This window comes from Brachycentrus maculatus, unplaced genomic scaffold (genome assembly GCF_059751285.1).
Source record: "Brachycentrus maculatus isolate JH-2025_06_01 unplaced genomic scaffold, ASM5975128v1 h1tg000498l, whole genome shotgun sequence".
Taxonomy (NCBI): Eukaryota; Metazoa; Arthropoda; class Insecta; order Trichoptera; family Brachycentridae; genus Brachycentrus; species Brachycentrus maculatus.
In genome coordinates, this window is record NW_028281244.1 from 521,333 (window position 1) to 546,275 (window position 24,943).

The 24,943-nt window shown below is 34.8% G+C and overlaps 1 protein-coding gene across 2 annotated transcripts; it reads left to right on the forward strand.

Moving 5' to 3' along the window:
- The first annotated feature begins 3,258 nt into the window (after positions 1-3,258).
- On the forward strand, positions 3,259-24,943 carry LOC148301945 (irregular chiasm C-roughest protein). Of its 2 annotated transcripts, none has more exons than XM_088272459.1 (16): positions 3,259-4,123; positions 9,398-9,519; positions 14,052-14,210; positions 14,767-14,950; positions 15,576-15,770; positions 16,028-16,225; positions 16,347-16,418; positions 16,689-16,809; positions 16,889-17,063; positions 17,147-17,306; positions 17,904-18,059; positions 18,714-18,812; positions 19,080-19,113; positions 20,125-20,229; positions 21,674-21,802; positions 23,752-24,943. In XM_088272459.1, exons 1-15 carry the CDS (start codon positions 4,054-4,056, stop codon positions 21,789-21,791), a joined length of 1,968 nt encoding a protein of 655 aa, XP_088128585.1. In that variant the 5' UTR covers positions 3,259-4,053; the 3' UTR covers positions 21,792-21,802; positions 23,752-24,943. The 2 variants fall into 2 exon arrangements, with proteins under 2 accessions (XP_088128585.1, XP_088128584.1); XM_088272458.1 differs by having other exon boundaries at positions 21,674-21,746; positions 23,752-24,084.

The following is a 24,943-nucleotide window of genomic DNA, read 5'->3' on the forward strand; positions in this document are numbered from 1 at the left end:
TGAATAACCTTGATTTTTTGCTGGATTTAGGAAATCATATGCTTACATATTACTTATCATTAATATCTTACCTATACGAAGTTTATAAAAAACCTAAAGAATAAATAGTAGGCAGAAAATTTTTGTTCCCTTAAAAATTTGAGATTTTTGAGAAATTACACCATTTCCCTGAGCATTGTCAATATATTAATCATAACCGTTCACTCTTGCCTCTTACCAGAACGATACTGTCAAGCGGCGAGGTCTGTTTTGTCCATTTGTTAGCTTCTATGTATGATCCATCCAGTGCACAGGAAAATAACAACGCAATCTAGCTATAAAGTATAATGATATGATTCAATTTCAAATTTCATATTGTGTTTATTTCTCTTTAAAATTTAATAAATTTGTTTTTCATTGTTATCATTTTTTCGCCAAATGAAAATTTTTATTTGTGTTTTAAATAAATTTATCAAAACAATATAATTTTACTTGATTTTGATCATAAAATATTTGTATAATTTATAAAGCGCTATTTTACAAAAGATCGTCTCATCGCATAATATTATCTGAACACTTTTAATTTTGGAACGCACTTCAACACTTGGCAGATAGATTTAAATGCTGCCACTTAGGAAAGAAAATTATTCCCGTAATTTTTTCAAAAAGTATTAAATTATTCGATTTCAAGCTAGAGGCGACATGACGCGGTTTTAAGCTGAATTCCTGTTTAAACCTACGTGGACTTCGAGGTATAATTACCGATTGAAGAACTCACAGCAACACCTAACATTAGTTTGGTGTTTCTGTCAGATGAACATTGGTTCAACGGAGAAATTCAACTACACAAAAGATGAACATTTAATAAAATATTTGTGGAGCTGATATGTGCAACTAAATGTGGAGTAAGGTCTTCGCATTTTAATTCCTACACGCAAATAAACCAGCTGACTAAAATGTTAAATAAAAGATACAGGTAAAAAACATAGATCAAATAAAAAAAACAAATACAGGTAAAAAACATAAATCAAATCAATATTTTCTATAATTAATAAATACATAATAAACTAACATTTAAAGCGAATGAATACCATTTTATTCGCTTAGAGTTATTTGATTCACGAGTTTTGAGGTAATTTTAAAATACAGGTTTACAAAATATTGACCAAAAAACATTGTAATAGACAGCTCACTGTATTTTTAGCGTAGAAAATAAACATTAATCTCTTACAAGTAATTACTGTAACAAATTGTCATTGAAAATTTCGTAAAACTTAAAGAATTCTTCTGGAAAAGGTACGTTCGCTTAGAATTTTAAGTAAATCAGTCCTGAGAGCCGGTAATTTATTGGGGAATGTTGTGATTTTAAATTATTGAGGGCAGGATACAGGTACAAGGGTCCGCTTAATCTCTTTTTTGTATAGTATTTTCGTTAAAATGTCAAACTAGTGACACATTTGGTGATTACTTGCCTTTGTTCCTTTGTTTAGTTTTTTTAGATAGTACTCACTGAAGACGGACGATGACAAATAAATACCCGACAGATTCTCAAAAATATCCGCCATATAAAAATACCCAAGAAATTCCCACTAGACTTAAACTTGTGTGTCTCTTGTAAATTATGCATGATTGTAAGCATTTTTTCAATGGGACTTTCGAGGTAAATTTTACCGTGTAAATCGAGGGATTGATGTACAACCTCACAACATTTTAATTCCATATAACAATATAGTTCAATCGGGAAGTACTTTCCTCACATCTGAAATAGGTATGTGGAGAAGGCATTGCTGTAAACAAACAGATTCTCAAACATTTTCTCTGTCAATAAGAAATGATTATTTCATGTTTTTTTTAAAACTCTTTTTCCCCAATGCATTGAACTTTGACGGAATGACAGAAAACGCTTGGCACTTGGTGGAAATAAAGGTGGGTACGTGTGAAATAGTTTCAGTGTTCAAAAAATCACCCAGTCACTTAAACCAGCCAATGTAAGCCCTGTAAATTCCAGACATATTCCCATTTCAATAAACTTATTCTCCTTTGTAGGGATATGAATAGAATCCTTATATAAACACAAAAAAAATATTTAAAAATATTATATGTTTATATATATATATATATATATATATATATATATATATATATATATATATATATATATATATATATATATATATATATATATATATATATATATATATATATATATATATATATATGTGTTTATATGTTTATATATAAACTTTTTTTTTTTTGGAATCTGAGCCCACCATCCACCCGCAGCAGTTATAGAGTCCTGAGGGACTCTCTGTCAGCTGCACATAGAGGAAAATCTTCAAAATATTTCTGAAGAAATAAATATTGCTCTATTCAATTAATGAGGGGGGAGGAGGATGTACGGACAGAGGCCGACACTTCATCCCCACCCCTCGGGATCCCCTCATTACCTCTTTTAATTTTAATAAAATAAAAACAATAAGAACACAACAAAAAAAATAACAATGTTTCCAAAAATAAAATTAAAAAAAAACAGAATACAATTTAAGACGAACACAACAATGACTTAAAGACTAAAGTAATAGAGAACTAGTAACTAATATTTAAAAACAAAAAAAACACCGTTATTTACATTAAAAGAAAAAAAAACCATTAATAAAGAAGGACTTCCTGGGTGAACAAAGGCAGAGGATCCAAATACCACCCCCGTAAGGGGAGGACAAAACACAAAAGAACGTGTGCGTTCCGCTCGGAAGGAAGCACAGTCCTGGCCGTATCAGCATCCCACAGAAACAGCAGCCTGTCCCACCAAATCAATCTCACCTAGGCGTCCGCGCATCTGAGGAGTTCCCAACGAGATACCCAAGTCCGGACAAACCGACGGAAGAGTGCAAAATTCATACTGTTGGCCATCAGATCCACATTCCACGCTGGTCGCATGACCCCTGTCAGACCATTCAGCATCTCATCTCTGGCGTCATCCAATAGCACACAATGCCACAGGATGTGTTCGGCCGATTGATGTTCATCGCCGCAAGCACAGCCCGAAACAGAGGAAAGTCCAAGCTTATAAAGCTTGTCTCTGAACTCCCCGTGTCCAGAGACCATTTGTGCAGTATGATGATCAAAAACCAAAAACTCGCTACACATCCTGTGTCTGATGGAAGGTAAAAAAAGTTTATATATAAACTATGTAAATTTTCACAAAATATCTCACACTTTGAGAACCGCCCATACACCATAGGAGAGACAAAGGTGGGGTACCGTCGCGCGCCGCCGAGTGTAGTTCCGGTGGGGGAGTCATCCGTATTACACTACTCCATCACATCGCAGCAACAGTCTGCCAGACACTGCTGCACCAATCCTTCAGTCTGCAGCACCGCGCGCAGATCGCAACTGGCGAGAACCCCAATGTCTGAGAGACCAGAACCAACCCAGAGGAGACCAGAACCAACCCAGACGACTCTATACAAGAAAAATTTCATAAATTAGTAAAAGAGCAGATTCTCAGTGTTGATTTCAAAGGAACTCGTGAAAAAAATGATCATTAGTGACCGGCAGGACCAAAACACAGTAATTTACTGAAAATTAGTGCAAAACAAGGAATATATGTAGAACGCTTGTTTATAAGGGTGGTTCATTGTTTCATCGTGTAGTTGTGCAACAAGTGATGTTTTAGCGGTTATTTTTAGTATTCTGTTCCGTTTGATGATTCACGATTTTGAAACAGTTTTGTGGCCAGTGTAATTACTAATTACCATATTTCGTAAGATTTAAGTTAACAAAACACCGTGGAAGATAAAATACCGTGAACCCAATTCAATTTTTTTTGTTATACGATAAAAGATCCCAATTCGTGATAAGACAACCGATCCCATCCCCTGCGGTTTATTCATTTATTCACAGTCGGGTTTCACACTTGTCCTAGCGTGAAACATTTGCGTGAAGTATTTCAACAGTGGTTCAAGAGTTAATTTGTTTAAAGACAAAGATTTTTAACAAAACAGTTTCAAATAGTCCCCAAGACTCTGTGCGGAAAATTGGCTATGATAATTAATTCTATAGAATATTTAGACGATGTTGGGTTGCAAGAAGAAGTACAGTAGCAGTGGAATTATCTGGATGCTCGCTTTAATATCTCATGCCGGTAAGTGTTTTTCACTAAATATATTTTCTAAATTACATTTCAAATAAAAACACTAACTTTGCTAACTGGGTTTAAGGTTGCACTAGTTTAGTTTAATTATAACTGTTTGATTTAATTAATATTAAGCATTAGTATTGATTTACTAAATTCGTTTTTTATTGGTAATCTCTAGCTATAATATCTAGGTTTTCTTCATAGGATATCGTTTTTTCAGTTGACGGTAATTACCGTTAATTCAATCTGAATTGTAAACTATAAGCTCTCAAGCATTCAAATTGTATTAATTATTTATCAATACATCATTTTTTAAATGATGTAGCTTGAAATTTTAAAAATAAATTAAAGATATGTATTTACACATACGTTTAGAAAATCATAATACAACTGTTCCTAACTAAAATTTTCCCAAAAACGTCACCTACGACAATTAGGCAGGAAAGTGACGGTATGTGGAAGGGGTCAATTGTAATATAAATAATGGGTACTACACTGGTTTCCTCAGGTATGAAGATTGTAGACTTTTATTGTATCAATAATTAGAAATTATATTTATAAAACAAACTATCCTTACCTAAATACCTACTAACTAAACACAATCTCCTCTTATAATCTTTTACTTACCATTTTTTTGCACCAACCATTTTCTTGATAATAATTACCGACCATTTATTAATTTAACTGACCAAATGATTACTCACCTCGTTCAAGTTATTTGAGTTGTGTTGATATCATACTGTTTTGTATATGGCAGAGTTAATCAGTTTTTTGCACTCCTAATGTAAGACACGCGCCTTTGTCGTAAAATCATCGGACCGTATTATTTACATTTCTTTTAGACATTCCTGCGCTTGTAACTACCCATCATCACAAAATAGCCACTTCCTACCTAAACCCTACTAAATACCAAACATTTGTTTTTTTAGTAGATAGCTTTTATGTAGTATGCTCGAGTTCTTTAAGGTGGTATGGATATGTGAAGCGAAGGGATAACGAGAGAATGGCTAAGAAAATATATGTGGCGAATGTAAGCGGAAAGCATACAGATTGGAAACAGAAAGACTTGGCACGATCATATTAATCATAACCTAAAATCTGGTGGTGTCAAAAGTCTGCGTAATCGGAGGGCATGTATGACTAGATATATGGATGTGAAGGAGGCGAAAAGTGTATGTGAAGACAGAAGAGTGTTTCGTTACATCCTCTCTGCCTACCCCTGCGGGGAAACAGGGTGACGGTAGTAGAAGCAGTATTAGTAGCAAAAGCTCAATACTAATTTATACTAAAAAGTATAAATTAGCATTGAGGAAGGAGCTATTTGCTTCGAATTTTGTCAAAATTATTATAATTTTTATCTATTTATATTTAATAAATTATTTTTACATATACAATGATTTTATAGCAAAGTTATTTTGTTATTTATGTAATCTTTTATACTACTTATATAACCATGTCCTTTTTTATATGAAAAAAGTTTTTTTTGTGTAATTATGTTATTTAAAAGCAAACTACCTGCTACTCAGGTCGTTTAAGATGTAACGCCAGATTTCATTATCCGGTTATAAAAACAACTTCTTTGTTCGAAATCATTTACGAGTAAAAAACAAAACAAGATATCTATTGTACATATCGCCCACTCCTTTCAAGAACGTCATAAATCAAAAATCGTCCATTTTCAGTTGTGCATGTTTTCCGAATGCCCAGAAAATGTACTATATCCCACCAAAAGCGGCATATTTTTAACTTAATATTTACCCGCTACAGGGCAGAAAGTGTTGTTTTTGCATTTTGAATAAAAGGTACTGTTTAATTATTTTTTAAAAATACTAAATATTTTTCAAATGAAGAAAAAACCTTCAGGTTTTACCTAAAAAGATCTGTTGCACAGTAAAAAGTTCAATAAGTGGCTTGATATTTATTTTTAATACATTGTATTATATTTTTAAACTTTAAAAATGCTCTCCTGAAAAATCTAGTTTTTTGATTTATGACGTTCTTGAAAGGAGTGAGCGATATGTACAATAACAACAAAAAGAAGGGTTTTTTATAATTTTTTTAGCTAAACTAAAAACAGTACACATTCCATTAAAACAATACATTGGTCGGTATTAGTTACGTTAAAAGTTTGACATTGTAATGAGTCCGTAAAAAAAGACGAACCATATCCTCATCCATATAAAATCTTATCTCTATCTAGCAAATAACGCAGCGCTCAAAATCATGTGCCGAAAAACCCAAAGCGAACTCAACCTCATTCGTTATGGTCAACGATAATTTTCAAAACAATTTGAAAATTATCTAAATCTGAAGAGGTGGATGTGATTGATTATTCGCGGAAGTTAACATTTTAACTACGTGGTGTAGATAAGTTTAACTTGTTAACCGTGTTGTCTAGAAGTTACAATACGTAGTTCAAACGTCAGCTATGTAATCGATGGGTTAAGCTTTGATTCCGATAAGAAATTTATTGATTTACTAGGTAAATAACTTTGAGGTCCGAATCTCAAAGTCATTCGGCCCTCACATACGAATGAAAGAGTTTCTGCTCAAAAAAGCCTCTCTCATCCCCCCACAAACGTCTCTAGTGAAATTCTAGTGAATTCGAGCACTATGTTTCGAGTTGGATCAATATATCTTGAAGTTCCAAGAATTTGAGTAGTGTGGTTGTCAATCATGGGTAGAATTGGTAAATTTTATATGTGTGTAAAGTGATCACTCAAACCAGCAACATATGACGGTCGTATCCCCCGTAAATGCCCAGACTGCCATATTCTTCATCTATGTTGAGATGTCAAAAAAAAGATAACTTTCACTTTACATCAATCCAGTAAGGAATTAAAACATTTTTTCGGTAACTTTAGAGTCTCGATCGGTTTTAAAATGTCAAAATCGTTAGAAATATAAGTCAGGAATCCATCGTGATTGATGTTTCTATCAAAATTTATCCGAAGATGATAAATGATGATATTAATTCAACTTTTTTATGTTTCGCAATGATATTCTGCTTTATATTACGCAATGAAGTCATTCATTGTAGTTTCGAGGCTCATAAATCAAAATGTATTTACCATTGATAGATTCGCTATGGAGTATTTCAGATATTCTAAAAAAGCACGGAGCTAAATACCATCGGAACACAATACGCATTCATCCACAAAGGTCAACTGCCAACCGACGCAGAGTTATGATTGTGCTCCATTTTTGTAACATTGTACCAGTAATATAATTATCTTAGTTAGATAGGGCATGTACGAATATTACCGATCTTCGGTAGATTACCGGTATATTAATGTCAATTAAATGATAATTTTTATGAACATATTACTAGAAATAAGGATAAAATAAAACTGCCATTTTTGAAAAAAACCGAATCACAAAACTGTTTAATGTATGATGAGATACCTGAATATATGAAGAATGAAAAGATTCTGAAACGATTTCAAAATAAATGTTTTGTTTACTGTAAGGAGATGTAAATGTATATATATGATGTAAATGAAGTGTAAATAATAGTTTATATTAGTGTAATATAAGCTAATTAAAGAAATAAAAATTAAATTAAATAAATAAAAAAAATATAAATAAAAATATTAAATTAAATAAATAATAATTTTAAAAATTATTTTTTAAAATTATTTTTCCCATGTAAAATACCATTATTTCTTACAATATATTGTGACACGTAATTCGATGCATTCCGCATCATTTTCAAACACCATATGATGTGAAATGGATTGAAACACGTGTCACAACAGATTTTTTAAAATAACGGTATTTACCAAGTTAAATTCAAACTACAATTGGATAGATACCACAAAGTATAGTTTTTTTTTCAATTATCTGTAATGTATTTAAAGTTTCAGTATTTACCGAAACAGGGCTGGAATTCTATGCGGAAATTAATATTTTAACGATGTAATTTTACTTTTATTCGATAAAAACAAATATTAATATTTTTACAGTAACTTTTAGTTTCTGAACTATAGATGTTCCAATCTACACACGAAAATACAAACAGAAGTTAAGTGAAGTTTATATTTTCACCTGTTGATGAGAACATCTGTAGTTCTCGAAACTAGTTGTGTTTACATTAATAAACTGGAAAAATGGTCTTAAACAAGTGTTTTTTTTTTATTTAAAATGAACCTAACAGAGTTTTGTAATACATTCATAATTTCCGGTAAATTTGCAATTAACGAGGATCGATTTTTATTTTTTACAGATTCACTTTTAAAATACCGTTTTTTCTGAAATTTGCATACCCTTCTTTGATCTGAACTAAAATGTGGAATACGTGGAACTAAAATATAATACATAATTCGTGATTGTTGTAAAAGTCATCGGACTGCTGCACGACCTTTTTTCACATAAGTGTAAATTATGCTTTGAAAAGAGCTTCAACATTTCTATACTCTGCTGACTTCAAAGCTGCATTACAGGGCATCGAACTTAACGCATTACGTTCCGTAAAATCATATTAATCAACAAAGGAATGTATTATTGTATACATTTAATAAAAGACACGCAGAATTCAAGCTTTATTCATCAAATATGGCTTTTGACGCTCCGTGCATCATTTGCCCAAGAACTCGCGACAGCAAACGATGTCTACATACGTACACGTAGTACATAATCCAGAGAATATTATACACAATACCTACCACAAATAAATTATGTACAATCGTATGAATCATACATTATATGGTATGCAATTAGTTCTGGGTACTATACTGCAGTTAATGCCCTTTCTCTTTTACTAATACCCCATTATTTTCGCTAACGAGGAAAATCTACCATACTCTGTGTTGAAAGCGACCTTTTTAAAATGCTTATTTTTATTTACGAATATTTTAATTAATACAATATAATGCATGCGGAGCCGATACGTACAACTCGGTTTGGAAGAAGGTCCTTGCATTATATTGCCTACATCAAATTTAACCTGCAGCCCTAAATGTTAAAAAAGACGACCAAAATGCAGCACTTACATATATTGTTACAGCAGTAACATATTTTGTTATTTTTTTCTTATATTCTGTCATTTTATTGTAATTGTAAAAATTATTATTTCTTCAATCGTACTCCTTACCCCGTTCTTGCATTACATGCACTTTTAATTCATATTATTTTAATACTTTTCGTTACTTGTCTTCGTAGACACATTAAGGCGGGCAATTTAGTTTCTGTCGTGGCAGAAAGCCAAAGGCACATTTTGTGATCATGTGGCGTTGGGGGTAAAGCGAGACAGTTGATTAAAATGTTTTTTTCCTCTTTTAGCCGGTATCCAAAAATTCCTGGAAACCCCATCGCCATCGGAAGTGAGTCCTGGGAAAGACATCCTGCTGACATGTCGAGTACAGAACAGACGAGGCAACTGCTCCTGGCAGAAGGACAGTAAGGTAATCATTGTTCAATTTAAATTTCCACTCGTTAACTTTATAGACCCAGCGCCTAATTTATTATTATTAAGGATTAACTTGTTTATACATTATTTCATTTTTACTTCGGCAACATTGAAGAAAACCATGTAAAATTAAGAAAGGTGTATTGAGATGGTTTGGACATGTAGAACGAATGAGTGAGGAAAGAACGGTAAAACAAATTTATGAGGCGAATGTGATTGGAAAAAGGAGCAGAGGAAGACCGATAAAAACTTGGCACGATCAGGTATGCCAAATAACTTGAAAGCGGTCAGGTTATGAGTCGATCAATCGGCGGGTGTGTATGAGGAGAGGAATGTTTGCAAAGACAGAATGGTGTGGCGTTCTATTCTGCCTACCCCTGCGGGGAAGCGGCGTGATGGTTAGTTAATTAGTTAGTTACCATGTGACCCATATCACTAAGGAAAGTTATTCCTTAATGGATGAGCATAAATCCAATGTCCAAATTATGATTTTCGAAACTAATGTAAGAACGTTGGAATGTGAGATAATGGCGCATTCCTGAAATTAGTAGATAAATCTATACGTTTGGGATGTGTGTTGTAAAGGATAGAAAGAGATTGAGGAATAGATAAAGAAGGGCTAGTGTATGACACGAACAGAAGAAAGGTGCACTGAAAGCAACTGTAGCAAAAAAAGCTTATCAGAAATAAAACGAACAAGAAATATATACATAATCGTGCATAACCTTTGTTTTTGAAGTAGTTAAATGCTTTGGTTTGACAAAAATAAATATAAAAGCCTAAAAGATAACATTGGATGCCAAAAAATAAAATACCAGCGATTAGAAATCGAATATAAAACTTGATTAAAAACTACTTTTTATTTATGATTTGAGTAAACACTCACATAGATCGGCTGTCCAAATTTAAAACACAGTAAGGGACATTTTTTGTAGTAGTTTTTTTTTGCATTCTTGGACTAAGTAGAGAGAGAGTCTCGGGGGTGGTATTTGGATCCTCTGCCTTTGTTCACCCAGATAGTCCTTCATTATTAATGTTTTTTTTTCTTCTCTTAATGTAAATAACGGTGTTTTTTTTAAATATTAGTTTCTAGTTCTCTATTACTTTAGTCTTTAAGTCATTGTTTGTGTTCGTCTTAAATTGTATTCTGTTTTTTTTTTTTTTTTTTGGAAACATTGTTATTTTTTTTGTTGTTGTTGTTTTCTTATTGTTTTTATTTTATTAAAAGTAAAAGAGGTAATGAGGGGATCCCGAGGGGTGGGGATGAAGTGTCGGCCTCTGTCCGTACATCCTCCTCCCCCCTCATTAATTGAATAGAGCAATATTTATTTCTTCAGTAATATTTTGAAGATTTTCCTCTATGTGCAGCTGACAGAGAGTCCCTCAGGACTCTATAACTGCTGCGGGTGGATGGTGGGCTCAGATTCCAAAAAAAAAAAGGCCATAAATACAAAAAAAAACCTACTACAAAAAAATGTCGCTTACTGTGTTTTAAATTTGGACAGCCGAGATGTTCAATGGTGTTCTTTGGAGTGTGATTCACATGACGTCATAAATTACATTTCAATATCATTGTCAAGTTTTTGCACTCAATCTTACTATGAGGCGAATACTGAATGTGTGGTATGACTTCGCCATAAATGATAATGTGACGAGAAGAACACGGCAGCCCTTGATATTAAAAGTCTTAAAAAGGGTAAAGTGGACATGATTGGGATATGTACTAAGAATGTCCCCTGAGAGCTTTAATCTCTCGTGTTTCTTCTTCCGACCCCGAAAGACCGCTGACGAACACTCACCGGCTTTACTCAGCGGAACATCGGGATGCTGGACTGATCTGGGTGGAAACCAAAAAGATGATGTGTGACAGGTTGACCTGGAGAAGACTTGTAATGGCCATATGCTTCACTTAGGGAGTGAACATGGGAAAAGAAAAATACAATTGTTATATTGTGACTAAAAAGCAAAAAAAAAGAATTTTTGAAAGTTGGTTTACTCAAAATACGTAGAGTAATTGACACAATGCCACAATAAACAAGCAGATCATGGAAGAAAGGGAAGTTGTTTCAGGACAATGGAAAGCTTCTCATTTCCGTACTTGGCCGTGGCGTTAGAACCGAACAATATGGAGTCTCGTGGCTACACGCATATCACCCTATTTCAACGCTTCTTTGATCATTTTTCGCTTGGCTGCCACTTCCGGCAACTAATTTTTAAAGCATTTGTTCCAACAGTGGCACCCAGCGCCATTGTGCCACGACACTCGGGTCTCTGCTCAAATTTAGAGTAATTGGCAATATGTTTCCTTACCGCCTGATCCGAAATAATTTGTATCTACAGAGAGAAGTACCGACCGAGGTACTGCGTCGTCCATTGTCTTTTTACAACTTAACATATACCAGTAGTGCACCACATATGACGATGTTTACACTCGGTTGATTTTGGGACAAAAATATTCCCACGGGAATTTGTGTAATTAATTGATCCATAAATCGAAATATTGACGATCTTGGACTTTGGATTTCAACATATATATCTCGTTATACGCGGGTTTGGCTATCCGCGATTGTGAAATATTGTAAACTAATATAAATTGTAATAACGAATATACCTTTTTTAGTTTTTTTTTCTTTTATTGATTTGCACATCTAAAAATCATTGTTTTTTCTTTAATCTATATCTGGACCCAGTTTTTCACAGGGCACCTCATTGATTTGACGTAGTGTTGTAACTTGATCTTTTAAACCATGGACGCATAATCAGTTCTACGCTCCTGTTCCATTCAAGTAGATCGAGGATTGGAATAGATTTTATAAGATACAGATTATGAAAGTGAAGTAGCTCAGGATGAAGGACATCGGTGTTATATATGAAAGGAAAAAGAGAGTGAAGGAAGAAAGGCGAAAAAAGCAGAATATCACCCATGTCTAAGGCATTCAGTGTTACAAACCCCCACTCGTAATACATATATAATAGCTTTTGTAACTTGGACATTTTATTTTTATAAGTGCCTTGAATAAAACAGTTACGTTGAAATTGACTCTTCTCTCTGGATCTATCAAAAATTTTCCCCTTATATCTCTACCTATTATAAAGTAGACATGGAAGCTCGAATTAAATAACTACTTCCTTATAAGAAGCTTTTACTTAATTGGGTTTTTTAATTCGATCATTCAGTCAATCATATTTGGTTTGCGTATTGCATAATTCTAGATACTAACATATTTAACAATTTAAACATTAAGCTGGAAAAAATACAAACTGAGAAAAAATAACGAATATCATCTTAATCAGGTAACCCGAAAGGTTTCAGTTACCCATTTTCTACATAAAAAGTCCTCTACCTTAACAAATATCATATTTAAGGAATATTATATGGGCAGAGTAGTTGCATTTTTTTTATTGATTTATCAAAATATCATTACATCTATCATTTGCGTTTATGATCACCATACACGAAGGTCGGGTACCTTGGCTCCTCTAAGATGGAAAATCCCATTCTCATTCCACTACGCTAAAGACAAGGACTAATGACCTCTCAGTTGCATGCGGAGAACAATAGCCATGTTCCTCTGCCAGAGACACGAAGCATATTAGCTTCGTGCCATTTTACTTTCACTAGTCATGGAAAACAGTGAGATATGGTGAACCATAATAACTTAATACTCAGATAGACATCGTGGGACCTGACGCCATCCGAACGCATAACACAATGAGCACTTTTCAATGCCAAGGTTCGTGCAAGCTCATTTCAATAACATGAGAATAAACCTGTTAAAAACTATAAAACTTTCGATTAGTTTTCACCATTGTGACATGTATTCAAATTGGCGTAAAAATATTGGGTCTAGCAATTATTATTTAATAACTTCGTGTCAATTTTCGCACGATTCTTTATTGAAGTATTTTGTGTGTTAATGCACATTTTAATGAATATTTTGATTTGAATAAATATCTTTTGAGCTAAACAAAATGAGAAAATATTGAACAATTTGACGTATGGGCTGGTACACATATGCAAATATTGTAGACATATATTTCATGCAATTAATCTATTTCCGCTCCCTTCATAATAATAATAATAAAAAGGATGATAATGATAATTATACACAAAAAATAAATATAATAAAACACCATTAATCGGGCTCGGGACGTCGAGTGGGCTGAGTCTGGATGGGAGAAAAAAGCCTTCCTCTTGATCCTCATGGGCTGGAGAATATCCAAGATGTTGGGTAGGACGCCTCCCTTATTGAGCTCCTCGTCATTTTGGATGGTGAACTTCCAACTTCCAGACTAGCACAGTTCAAATGGAGTCCATAAACTGTCTCTAAAGTTCTTCTGTCGAATCTACTGCCAAATCCTTTGCATCCTCGCAAGTCCTCTGAGCCTCGGAAGGTCCAGACGAGAACTGCAGACCAATTTGTCAACAGTAGATTGAACTTCACATTTCTAAATTAATAATTTTATGATTTTCTGACTGGATGTATTCTTATCATAAGAGTCAATTGTATTCTTTATTCATTTCAGCCTGTGGGCACGTATGCAGGGAAGTACGAATGGGCAGGCGGACCAGCTGGCGGAACTGGCGGTGGAGAGGATTGCTCCATATGGATTCGAGCTGCCTCCCTCCAGTTAGATGATGGACTGTGGCAGTGTCAGGTCACAGCTAGCTCCTACGACGCTCAGGTCTGAATACCCTTTCATTTGCTTCTGCACCTCTTGTATATCATGACTGAGAATGGATCACAGGGCTGGCGCCATTTACGTCTTGTCTTTAGATTATCTCGCTCCATCTGGAACGATTCTGAGTGTTGTTTAGTAGTCCTCTGTCAGCACTATGACCGAATCGGTCCATGGGGTTGGTGACAAATCTTATAAGGCCAAGTATTCGTTAAGTCGCCATTTTTATTTATCCAGGTAACATTTTACGTAAATGATTTTTTTCTTAAAACATCGCTTTTGCTTTGAAAAAATAAGTTTTTCTTCGAAATAATTATATGGTTTTGAAAAGAAAAGAGTTATTGAAAGGATAGGAGTTTTAAAAAATTTAAATATTTTTTCCACATATATTCTTAAAAACAAAAAAATATCCAATAAACTTTTTTTTAATTGAACATGACGACCAGCCCTCAGCGTGACTGAACGCATTCAGATTTGAACGCTTGAGACAAGCTTTTGTTTGCATTATTTCTTAACTTTTGAACGCGAAAATATATGGTTAGAGTCTAAATTTTGATTCCAGGATGCACTATCCAGCGCCGCAGTGCCTCTGTCCGTGCACGTGCCGCCCCAGTCCCCCAGACTACTGCTAGATGGGGCCCCCCTGCCCCCAGGGAGGCCCCTGCCGGCTGCACAAGGAAAGCGCACTTCCGTGTTGTGCGAAGCTAGGTACGGCAACCCGCCGGCTGCTATCTCTTGGTTTCTCGGTGAGAAAAAACAATGAAATCTATTGTATATTATTAAAAATGATGTTGTTGCCAATGACATCGTTTTGTTAACATGAATTTCAACGTTGTACTCTAAGCATTTATATATAGAGTCCAATCAAATCTTTAAATCTCACGTCAAACACGTAGCGTCAAGATCTAGTTATTCACTGTATATTCACTCTTTTATCCGCCTCCGTAGTGCAATGGTCAGCACCCTCGACTACCGTTCTGGAGGTCCCGGGTTCGATTCCCAGGGGGGTGTCAAATAAATATTTATGTAAAGTGATTTTTTTTTTTTATAATCTAATAATTATTCAATATTACCCTGTACTGGTAACTAATGCGGAGGGCTGACCACCTTTCCTTCATGTGTTAACGATCAAGATAATACTGCGTTTATATGATGCAGTGCCCCATACACCATTGGGGTGCGTATAAGGGATTGAGGATATTCACTCTTAGTATTATTTTTGATGTCCTATTTTGGTATCCCCTACCCACGATGGTTATTTCTAATAAACAGATTGTAATCACACATTGTTAAAGAGCTATCAACCAATATCAATCAGATGTCGCATTATTTCAACCGCCCGCATTAAAAATATCATTTTTATTTCTTTAGATGACGAGCAGTTGAGTGCATGGAGTCAGACGAATTCTTCAGAAACAGAACGGCCTCGAGTGTGGGCAGCGCGATCTGCCTTAGAGTTGGTGGGAGCGAGGTCTTCACATGGTCGCCTGTTATCCTGCAGGGCAGCCCACCCCGCCTACCCCACACCTGGCTACAAGGTCGCCACAGCTATCCTGGATGTCACGTGTTCGTAATATAAATGCATTATATACTTCGGTTGTCATGTCGTTACTGCGCCGGCTAGTACACATTCTGCGACATGACGGCCTTATCACTAGCAGAGAAAATAGAAGAGGTAGACCAAGGAAGAAATAAGTTGACCACTTCAAAGAGAAGCCAGAAGTCGTGTCGCAGAAAAAAACCCAGTCAATAGATTTACGGCGATATTTTTTATTAGGTCACTAGTAACTACTAAATCTATTAAAAATCTATCGTATTTACAGATCCCCCGATAGCACATATCTCGGGAGCAGAAGAGATTGGAGCTGTAGAGGAGGGTGGTCGAGCCCTCTCTCTGCGATGTCTGTCTGAGGGGAACCCGACGCCTTCAGCTTGGTGGGTCAGATCAGCGTCCATGAACCCGCCCCCCACCAGTCCCGCTGATACACTTCTGCTCACCCCCATAGTACGAAATCAATCAGGTTTGTGTACTATTATCATGCATTAAGTCTGAGCTCTTGTCTCTTTTTCTATGCAATAGTTTGTGTGTTTAAAAAAACCTTTTACCTACGTCATTATTTAATTTATTTTCTTGTGGTTTAGGAACTTATACTTGCCATTCCAAGAATTCTATGGGAGAATCAGATCCAGTCAGCATAGAAATAGATGTTAAATGTGAGTAAACAAATTTTATTCGTAAATCATAGAAGCAAAATAAAAAAGGTTATGAAACCCCACTGGTGTATATTTTTTATACTTTGTTAATGATTTGGGTGAATGCAATTTATTGTTCTTCTTTATTTCATATCATATTTTCTTACACTAGAAAGAAATTAACGTATGTATAATCAGTAATATTGAAGTATTATGTGAAAACGTAGTTTTTTTATATCAATTTATATTTGGTTTGAATATTTTTATAAATATTTTTTATAATATCTTTAGATTCAGCTCGAGTTGTTTGGGTTGGTCCTGAACCATCTGTGCAAGCTTCTCTCTTCTCCAGAGTGGTCCTAGAATGTCGAGCTGAAGGAAATCCTCCACCGCGATACTTGTGGACACATATGTAAGTGATAGTCCCTTTCTTCAAACGAATTGTTAAATTGTTCGTTCTCATTTTTGAAGCTAATATTGTGATTTCCCAGGCCCCTAGAAGCGGTTGGAGCAGACGCGGGAGGAGGCATGCCAGTAGGAAGAGATTCACAACTCGTTCTGCCGAATGTCTCCTATCATCAGCAAGGATCCTACCGGTGTACAGCGGCTAACACCATCGCTGGTAGAGAAAGATGGCATGCGGCTGATCCAATTTCACTAGTTGTGGTAAGAATTGCATGGATAACAATACAGCTCAAATTGACTTATACGCACATATTACATCTTTCAAATCAAATTACCCCTTCCAGGTAGGCCCACCAGTTGGAGAAGGCCCAGGAGCAGGCGGACCAGCGGAGGCCCGACTGGGAGCTGATGCCCGAGTGACGTCACTGGTTTGTGCTGAACCTCCTCCACGCAGAGCCTCCTGGCATTGGGGTAGCCTTACATTAAGTGTTCCCGCTCAAATCGGTAAGAATAACAACTCACAGAAGATTATCGAGACCACCAAGACTTTGTATGCTCTTAATCATCTTGCTATTTCTGTATCTGAATTTCATTAAGATACCTTGATCAGATCGCTACACCTAGTTAGAGTTATTCTCTTTCCACCCTGCAGTTACCTTAAAATCTCGTAATTATCATAATTCCTGCATCAACTCCTTGTTGATAGTCAGAATTCTCAATATGCACCCAAAATACATTTTTTATACCCTGATAAAAAAAATATTTCACTTTTACCATTTACTCTCAAAAAACATCGTTTTTTTACAACGTTCACTTACATTTTAAACGGTATTTTTTCTCATTGATTGATTTGGCACTCACATTGTTATAATATCTATCCATTTTTATTAAAATTTTACTTGTTGAATACCACTATTTCTTAAAATCTATTATGACGCGTGTTTCGATCCGTTCCGCATCATTTTCAGATGATGCTGAATGCATTGAAATACGTGAAATCTATGCCGAGTGCATTTTGCAAATTTCCCACTGATGCATGATAAAATATTAACAGGATCAGTTTCAAACTCATTGTCTCACTTTAACTGCAATTTTCGACAGGTCGCTACAGATCGGTGGAACCTGTAAAACACGGAGCGTGTTACCAATATGTTCTGCACGTGCTATCCAGTACACGACAAGACGCTCGAACATATCTGTTACGGGTAGAAAACGAGAGAGGAGCCACCGCGCATGCTGCAGCACTGATTCTCCATGGTAAGCATTGATGGATGTTCTAGAAATTATATATGATTATAATTGGCAGAGCTAGTACTTATCTACCAAATATGTATATTCGCTTATAGACCATATCTGAAATCGGAATCAAAGGTTTCATTCAAGTCGTCAAAACAACATCCTTCTTCAGTTGATTGGTAGAATTTTGGTTAAGTGGAACACACTATTATCCACATGTTGGTAAAACCAAAATACAGTTCTCTCGTTGTAAACCTATGTTTCAATTAATATTTCAATAACATGTAGCTAAATGAAGAGCGTCATGATCTCTCGAGATGTCAGTCACTTGGTTCACAATTCGTCATCATTCCTTCCGGTCCTGGGCCAAGTTGATTGTAATCCATTCTAAAGAGAACGCGGCTGTATCTATTTGGTCTGTCCATCTTCCTCACTTACCATCAACTGTCCCTGATATTACCAGCGTCTCAAAACTCTCCTCGTTTTTCAGAGAATATGCTCACAATAGGGCAAAATTATTTTTCTCCAAGGCCCTGAGTTTTTTGGTTACTGATTTATGGAGACTGGAGACGTTTGTACGTCTTACAGTTGAAGGAATGCGTACCATCTGCGTCTTCCGCCACACTTCAAACATTTACAGTATAATTTGTACAGTATATGTTTGTATTATTTTAGAAAATGCAGCATTGGCTCCTGTGATAGGTGCAGCTATAGTAGTTGCAATTTTACTACTGGCCATATTCTGCATCATCCGACGGTGCAGAAACTCACAAGGTCTGTAGACTTTATTCATAAGGCTTGTTGAAAAAATATTGTACGTCTTCAATTAGATATTTGAACAAACCTTTTTGGAAACAAAAATCTATCTTAAATTCAGATTTTTTTCTAAAACATCAATGATTTCTTTGTCTTATTTACTTAATTCATGAAGTACCCAAGTAGGCTATAGTCTGATATATGGTCAATGCAATTATGGTACTAAGAAGAAAATAATGTTTACTTAGTTACATTTTAAACATGTGTTTTCTTATTACTTTACAGAGAAAAATGACTACAGCTCTTCAGAACTAAATGAGTGAGTACACCATGTCCACATACACTTTCAAATTGAATCGAGCAATATTAATATCTTAACAAAAACGTACTATTACAAAAATTTAACACACCCAAAGAAAAAACATGATACAATTTTACAATTATTACTTATTCTTAATAATAATAATAAAAAATAGTAGTAGTAACACCTGATTAAACAATTCACCAAAAAACTTGTTTGTGACCAAGAAGTGTTGGATGTGGATTTTTTTGATGAATGCAGAACTAGTTCCTTATTTTAAGTTTCGAATCATCTCGGCTAATTAATAGAGACTGTAATGTGGTTTGTGACATTTACAAGACTGGCTCTGTAGTGTAGTTGGGTAGACGCTCGACTGCGCGGCTGAAGTCATAGGTTCGATTCCCGCCGATCAAAGAAAAAAATCGCATGGTGTCGCGGGTATTTAGCATTTTCAGATAGTAAAACTACCATATGTCGATACAGGCAAGGACATTAAACAAATATCAGTTTAATGAAAGCCAATTGTAAAACTGATGTTTCTTAAACGAACAAAAGAGTGTATAAAGTTCATATGTTCAAAGAATTATTCAAAATGTCTACTTGTTTGGAATTTCGTCAAACGTAAACGAAACGGGCTGTGTTTACTTTGTTTTTCAACACATTACGACTGCGACGTGAGACGATAATATACTCTTTAAAATCTAGGTTAACTGGGTGAGGATATGATGAATTAAACTTATTTTTATTGTTAAATGACCGATTAAAGGATACATGTTAAATCACAAATACACATGACGATGATTTCAAATTCGTCACAATCTTGAAAGCAGTAGCTGCCTCAATAAGATCATTCCAATTTTACGTATCACAACCGTTCTGCATTCCACCAATCCAATCCGTCATCATGCCAAGTAAACAATAACTCACTGGACACAGTTGTGTATTGATAGATAGGCAAAACTTCACTCGACTCATTCCACTGTCACTCGACTAATAATAACACACTTTCTCGGTTTGTATCGCATGCAGAGAGAAATTAGGAGAAGACGAAGTTAAGAATATCGACATCGAGCGACTGCATGGACCGCCGCGGACTCGCGTGGGAAACCCCTGCTCCCTGGGGATGAACAAACAGTGAGTAGTGTCGCCAATATATACTAATTTGTACCCTAATTATTTTTTTATTCAACAATATTAAACCATGAATGTAAATATTTACATTTTTTTTAGACTATATTGTGACACGTGTGTTGTTGCACTTGACATCATTCTCAAAAACCGTTTGTAATGCGATGTTTGATAATGAATTTACGAATGAAATGTACATAGCAGGTGTTTTCAAAATTGCAACCAGGCGATCATGGGTGTACTGAGGATTGCCAGCCTGGCGACATTAAGCACCTTTGGGTTGTATTTTACGAAAATGGCGCTTTATAAATTATTCGAAATCCTTTAATATTATTATTGTTATGGAAAGATCGCTTCACCTCAAGCCGCCATTATGAATAAAATAACGAAAAGACGTGACGGTATGACATATGACAGAGACAGAGTGATTTCCGCCACCGAAAACCGATAGTGAACGGATTGATGCAAAACGCAAACACCATAGAAAATAAAAAAAATAAAAAATGGATTATGCGTCATTTGTATTCATGCGAACATTTGGACGGCTACAGGAGCAAAAATAAAATAATGTTCTAGTAATGAATTAAGTAACGTAAGTCTTGACGCGACTAATAAAAGCAAATACAACAAGAAAATTTAAAAAATATTGTACATGTAGGTAGGTAGATACTTAGATAGAAATTATAGTCATAAAACTCATTAATTGATTCTGGAGTGACTTGTTTTGTAATATGTATCCATTTTTAATTTTATCTTGACTTAGTGTAACGGTGCTTTAAAGTTTATGGTGTTTGAAAATGATGCATGATATATCGAAACACGTGTCACAATAGATTTTAATAAATACTGGTATTTAAAGCTTCAATCAAAAGTTATAAATCCCGTTAAACAAAACGAATGACGACTGCGTTCACTATCGCATGTTGATTTTAACAGGATGAGAGCAGGATATAGAGAATAAAGAACAATCTAATTATGTTTAAATATAAATATATATATATATATATATATATATATATATATATATATATATATATATATATATATATATATATATATATATATATATATATATATATATATATATATATATATATATATATATATATATATATATATATATATATATATATATATATATATTTATATATGTATTTATATCTTCTTCTCTGTCTTAGTCCTCACTACAGAGGGTTGTGACCCTTGAGGAAGCAATGACTCTTCTCCAGTTATCCCTTGACTGCACGTAGCGTTCCAACCACCGAGGTACCTGCTGCTGCCTTAACTTGATCGGTCCATCGTGTGGGGATCTTCCTCTGCCTCTCTTCCCCTCCAGGCTACCGATCACAACCAGTCGTTCCAGGTTATCCTCATCTGGCGAATCTCGCGGATGTAGGCATTCTGAACATGTGTGAAATATATGATGAAGATGTGGTGATGATGTTTTTAGGAACAAGAGCGAGGGTCTTCCTGCAGACGCCGTGTACTCGACGTCCAGGGTGTACTCCCCCGACGCGCTCAAGGTGCGGCGAGCGGCCCTCGTCCTCCAGCCCCCCACCACCGTGTGACACGTGTGCCCGTGTGTGTCCTTCACCATCACTCACTAACACTTTACTAATACGCTATTCCAACTCCTCGGCTGCTGTATTCAAAACCTAGTGAGGAATTAGACTTGTTGCGACGGATGAAATGAATACTACAGCAGGCTAAAATAATTTCTTTTTTTGTTCGGAGAAGCTAAGAAACCACCCTAAAAATTAGGAGGTTTGTTGGCTGAAGTTTTTTGTGCGAATCATTGCAATTTTCATAATGTAATATTCTTCACTTTTTTTAATCATACGAACGTACGTGATACGCGCGGTTTTCTTCACCATTCCGCGCTAAACCGTATGACCTACGCGCATGAGAAAAGATATATGTTCCAAAAGTATTTAATGCGTACCAGATACACTGATAAATTTTCGTCAGGTTTCATACCTGACAATATTTTGTGACAACAAACGTTGTGACTTTTTTGCTTGTTTATAAAAAATATGCCTGAAAATTACCCGAAGGTAGGGTGGTTAACGATACGATGTAGTCTCCTATCCACTTTTGAGTGCAGATAAGGGTGGAAAGATGAATATCAGACTAGTATTATATTATCAAACCTAAATTAAGTACCTTTAACGTTTGACGCACGTGTTCACGAATTTAAAATGTGTAAATATAATATTTTTAAATCGGTTAAATTCAACCTTGTTGGAGATTTCTCGATAGAATTACGTAGATCTCTAGTAGTCTTAAAAAATTCAACTTTGAAATCCAACAAAATATATGCCAAATTATTTTTATTTACGCTTACGAAAGTAGAGAAATCGTAAGGCTGGTTTATTGTTGGTCGTAACACAGATTGCAGATTCAAACATATTTTATTGTTTAATTTCTGGTGGATTTTATCTATTTATTTATTTAATAATATCAAAAAATAATAATTAACAACCTACCCTATTACAATGGTATAAAAATATTAATATTACTTTCTTATCTTGGTTTATGTGAAGTTTTTATGTCACCTGGAAAATAACATTTTTTGTGGTATGAGACTTATTCATATTTATATGCTGAATATTAAAAATGTTCTTTACAATCAATAATATGGTGATTTTTAATACAATGCATGAGGTTTAAAGGGACCTTTTCATCTAAGTATTCTTATTTTAATTGTGTTTATAATATTTAATTGACTGAAAGTAAATTATTTCAATGATTATTAATTGTTGTTTCCGAAATTAACCACTTTGTCACTATATGATTAATGATCAAGCTAACGCTACATCAATTCGCTGCAGTCCCCTGTACACCATCGGATGCAGATGAGGGTCGTGACGAGAATCAAGTTAAATTATGTCTAAATTCATGCCTTTAGCGAGATTTTTTGCTTAGAATTTTCACTCATGAATTACACAAAACTATAGTAACTTTAAACATAGAGAGGAAATCCACTCACGAGTAGGCAGATATAGGCTTTTTAAACTTATAAAGTTGAAGCCTAAGAGAAGGACTATGATAAGCGGTGTTGCATAAGCCGTAGGTAGATTATTCAAAATTTAAGTTAAATTAGCATATTTTGACACCTAAGAATATGGAATTAAATTTGCATTCTGAACTTAAGTTTGTTTGTTATAATTTAAAGATATATATTTTCTTTCATTAATTGATTCGGCAGTCACTTTGTGGTAAAATCTATCCATTTTAATTTTACTTACTAAAAACCACTATTCCTTAAAATCTATTATGACAGTAAATAAAAATAACAAACAGCTCCTACGTCTACTTCAACCTTCAACGTTCCAAGGACCCAACATTAAATAGATTTTAAGAAATAGTGGTATTTACTAAGTACCTTCAAAATTACATACATCGCATTTTTTTAATATACGTTTTTTATACTAAATATACATAAAAATGCAAAATTACATTCTTAGTGGTTTAGGAATATGCTACACTCGGGTATTTGACTAATAGCATATTTTCCTCTTCATTTAGGATACCATGGACGCTGAAAAAGACCACGTATACTCAATCCTGGAGCCCCGTGTCCAGTACGACGTGACCATATCGAGACACGGGACCCCCTCGACCCACCTGACGGTGTCGAGGCCTCTGGGAGCCCCTCCCCTGATCCCCATCCCGCCGCAGGACCCGCCTCATCTCTCCAGGGTCCACAAGTCGCGGAGGTCGGGCAGGAGCTCCGGGAAGAGCAACCGGACCACCAGACCCAAGTCCCTGCAGTCGTACGACAACCCGAGATATCTCGATCACTTATTTCCTAGCACCGCGGAACTTTGAAATAAAATTTATTATAAGTACAAAAATAAACTGTGAAATTGTACAGGAGATATGTACAATAATTTTTTGAGTCGTCAGGAGATGAATTATTTCCTTTTTTTCTAATCCTCAACATTTAGTATTTGGAGCACTAGCTTTGTCATTTTACTTTTTATTACATGAGATCTTACTTGATTTTAAATCTCTATGTTTCTTATTGCTTTATGTATTAAATCAAATGCTGATTTTTGAGTCTACTAAGTTGTATTTTATTGTTAAAAAAACACCTTAGTAGTCCCAAAAAATCGGTGTTTAATCTAACATTTGATGCATAATTCAAAATGGAGTTCTACAAATTAAACGCCAAAACTACAAATATATAAATATCTTATTTTTACCTCATAAAACTACAATAGTATAAATTAATCTTGAATAAGAACCTATTTGCTAGAAAACTAGTGGATATTATTAGTTTGGGTCATAAACAACTTATTTTACTTGACAAATATCTGTTTAAATATTTTTTATGAAGTTTCCCTTGTAAGTAGAAGTTCAAACTATCAGGGAATTTTGAGAATTTGTTTAAAAGCGATTTTAAACAAAAAAAAATTAAAAAAAAGTTGCCTTTGCCATCTCCTGGGGACTCTTTAAAGGGGGTTGGTTAAATTATTGCCAAAACGAAAAGAAAATTGATAACAATATATTACTAATATTCCAAGATATTCTTCAAAGTTTTACCCGAGAATAAGATGCTCCTTTCATTTCTAATGCATTGTATTTTAACATCTCTATCTTGTTTGTGCTATTATCCACTATACTTGAATATATCTGAATACCAATGCAATTGTTTTAAATTTATATACTGTGCAAATTAATGTAAATAGATTTAAATATACATTTAGATTTAAAA

Bases quoted from the DNA above. Each gene is read 5' to 3' on its own strand.
- LOC148301945 (XM_088272458.1), top strand. From the start codon at position 4,054: ATGTTGGGTTGCAAGAAGAAGTACAGTAGCAGTGGAATTATCTGGATG. The intron at 14,211-14,766 runs GTCTGAATACCC...TTTTGATTCCAG, and splicing joins CTAGCTCCTACGACGCTCAG to GATGCACTATCCAGCGCCGC. The intron at 18,813-19,079 runs GTCTGTAGACTT...ATTACTTTACAG, and splicing joins ACGGTGCAGAAACTCACAAG to AGAAAAATGACTACAGCTCT.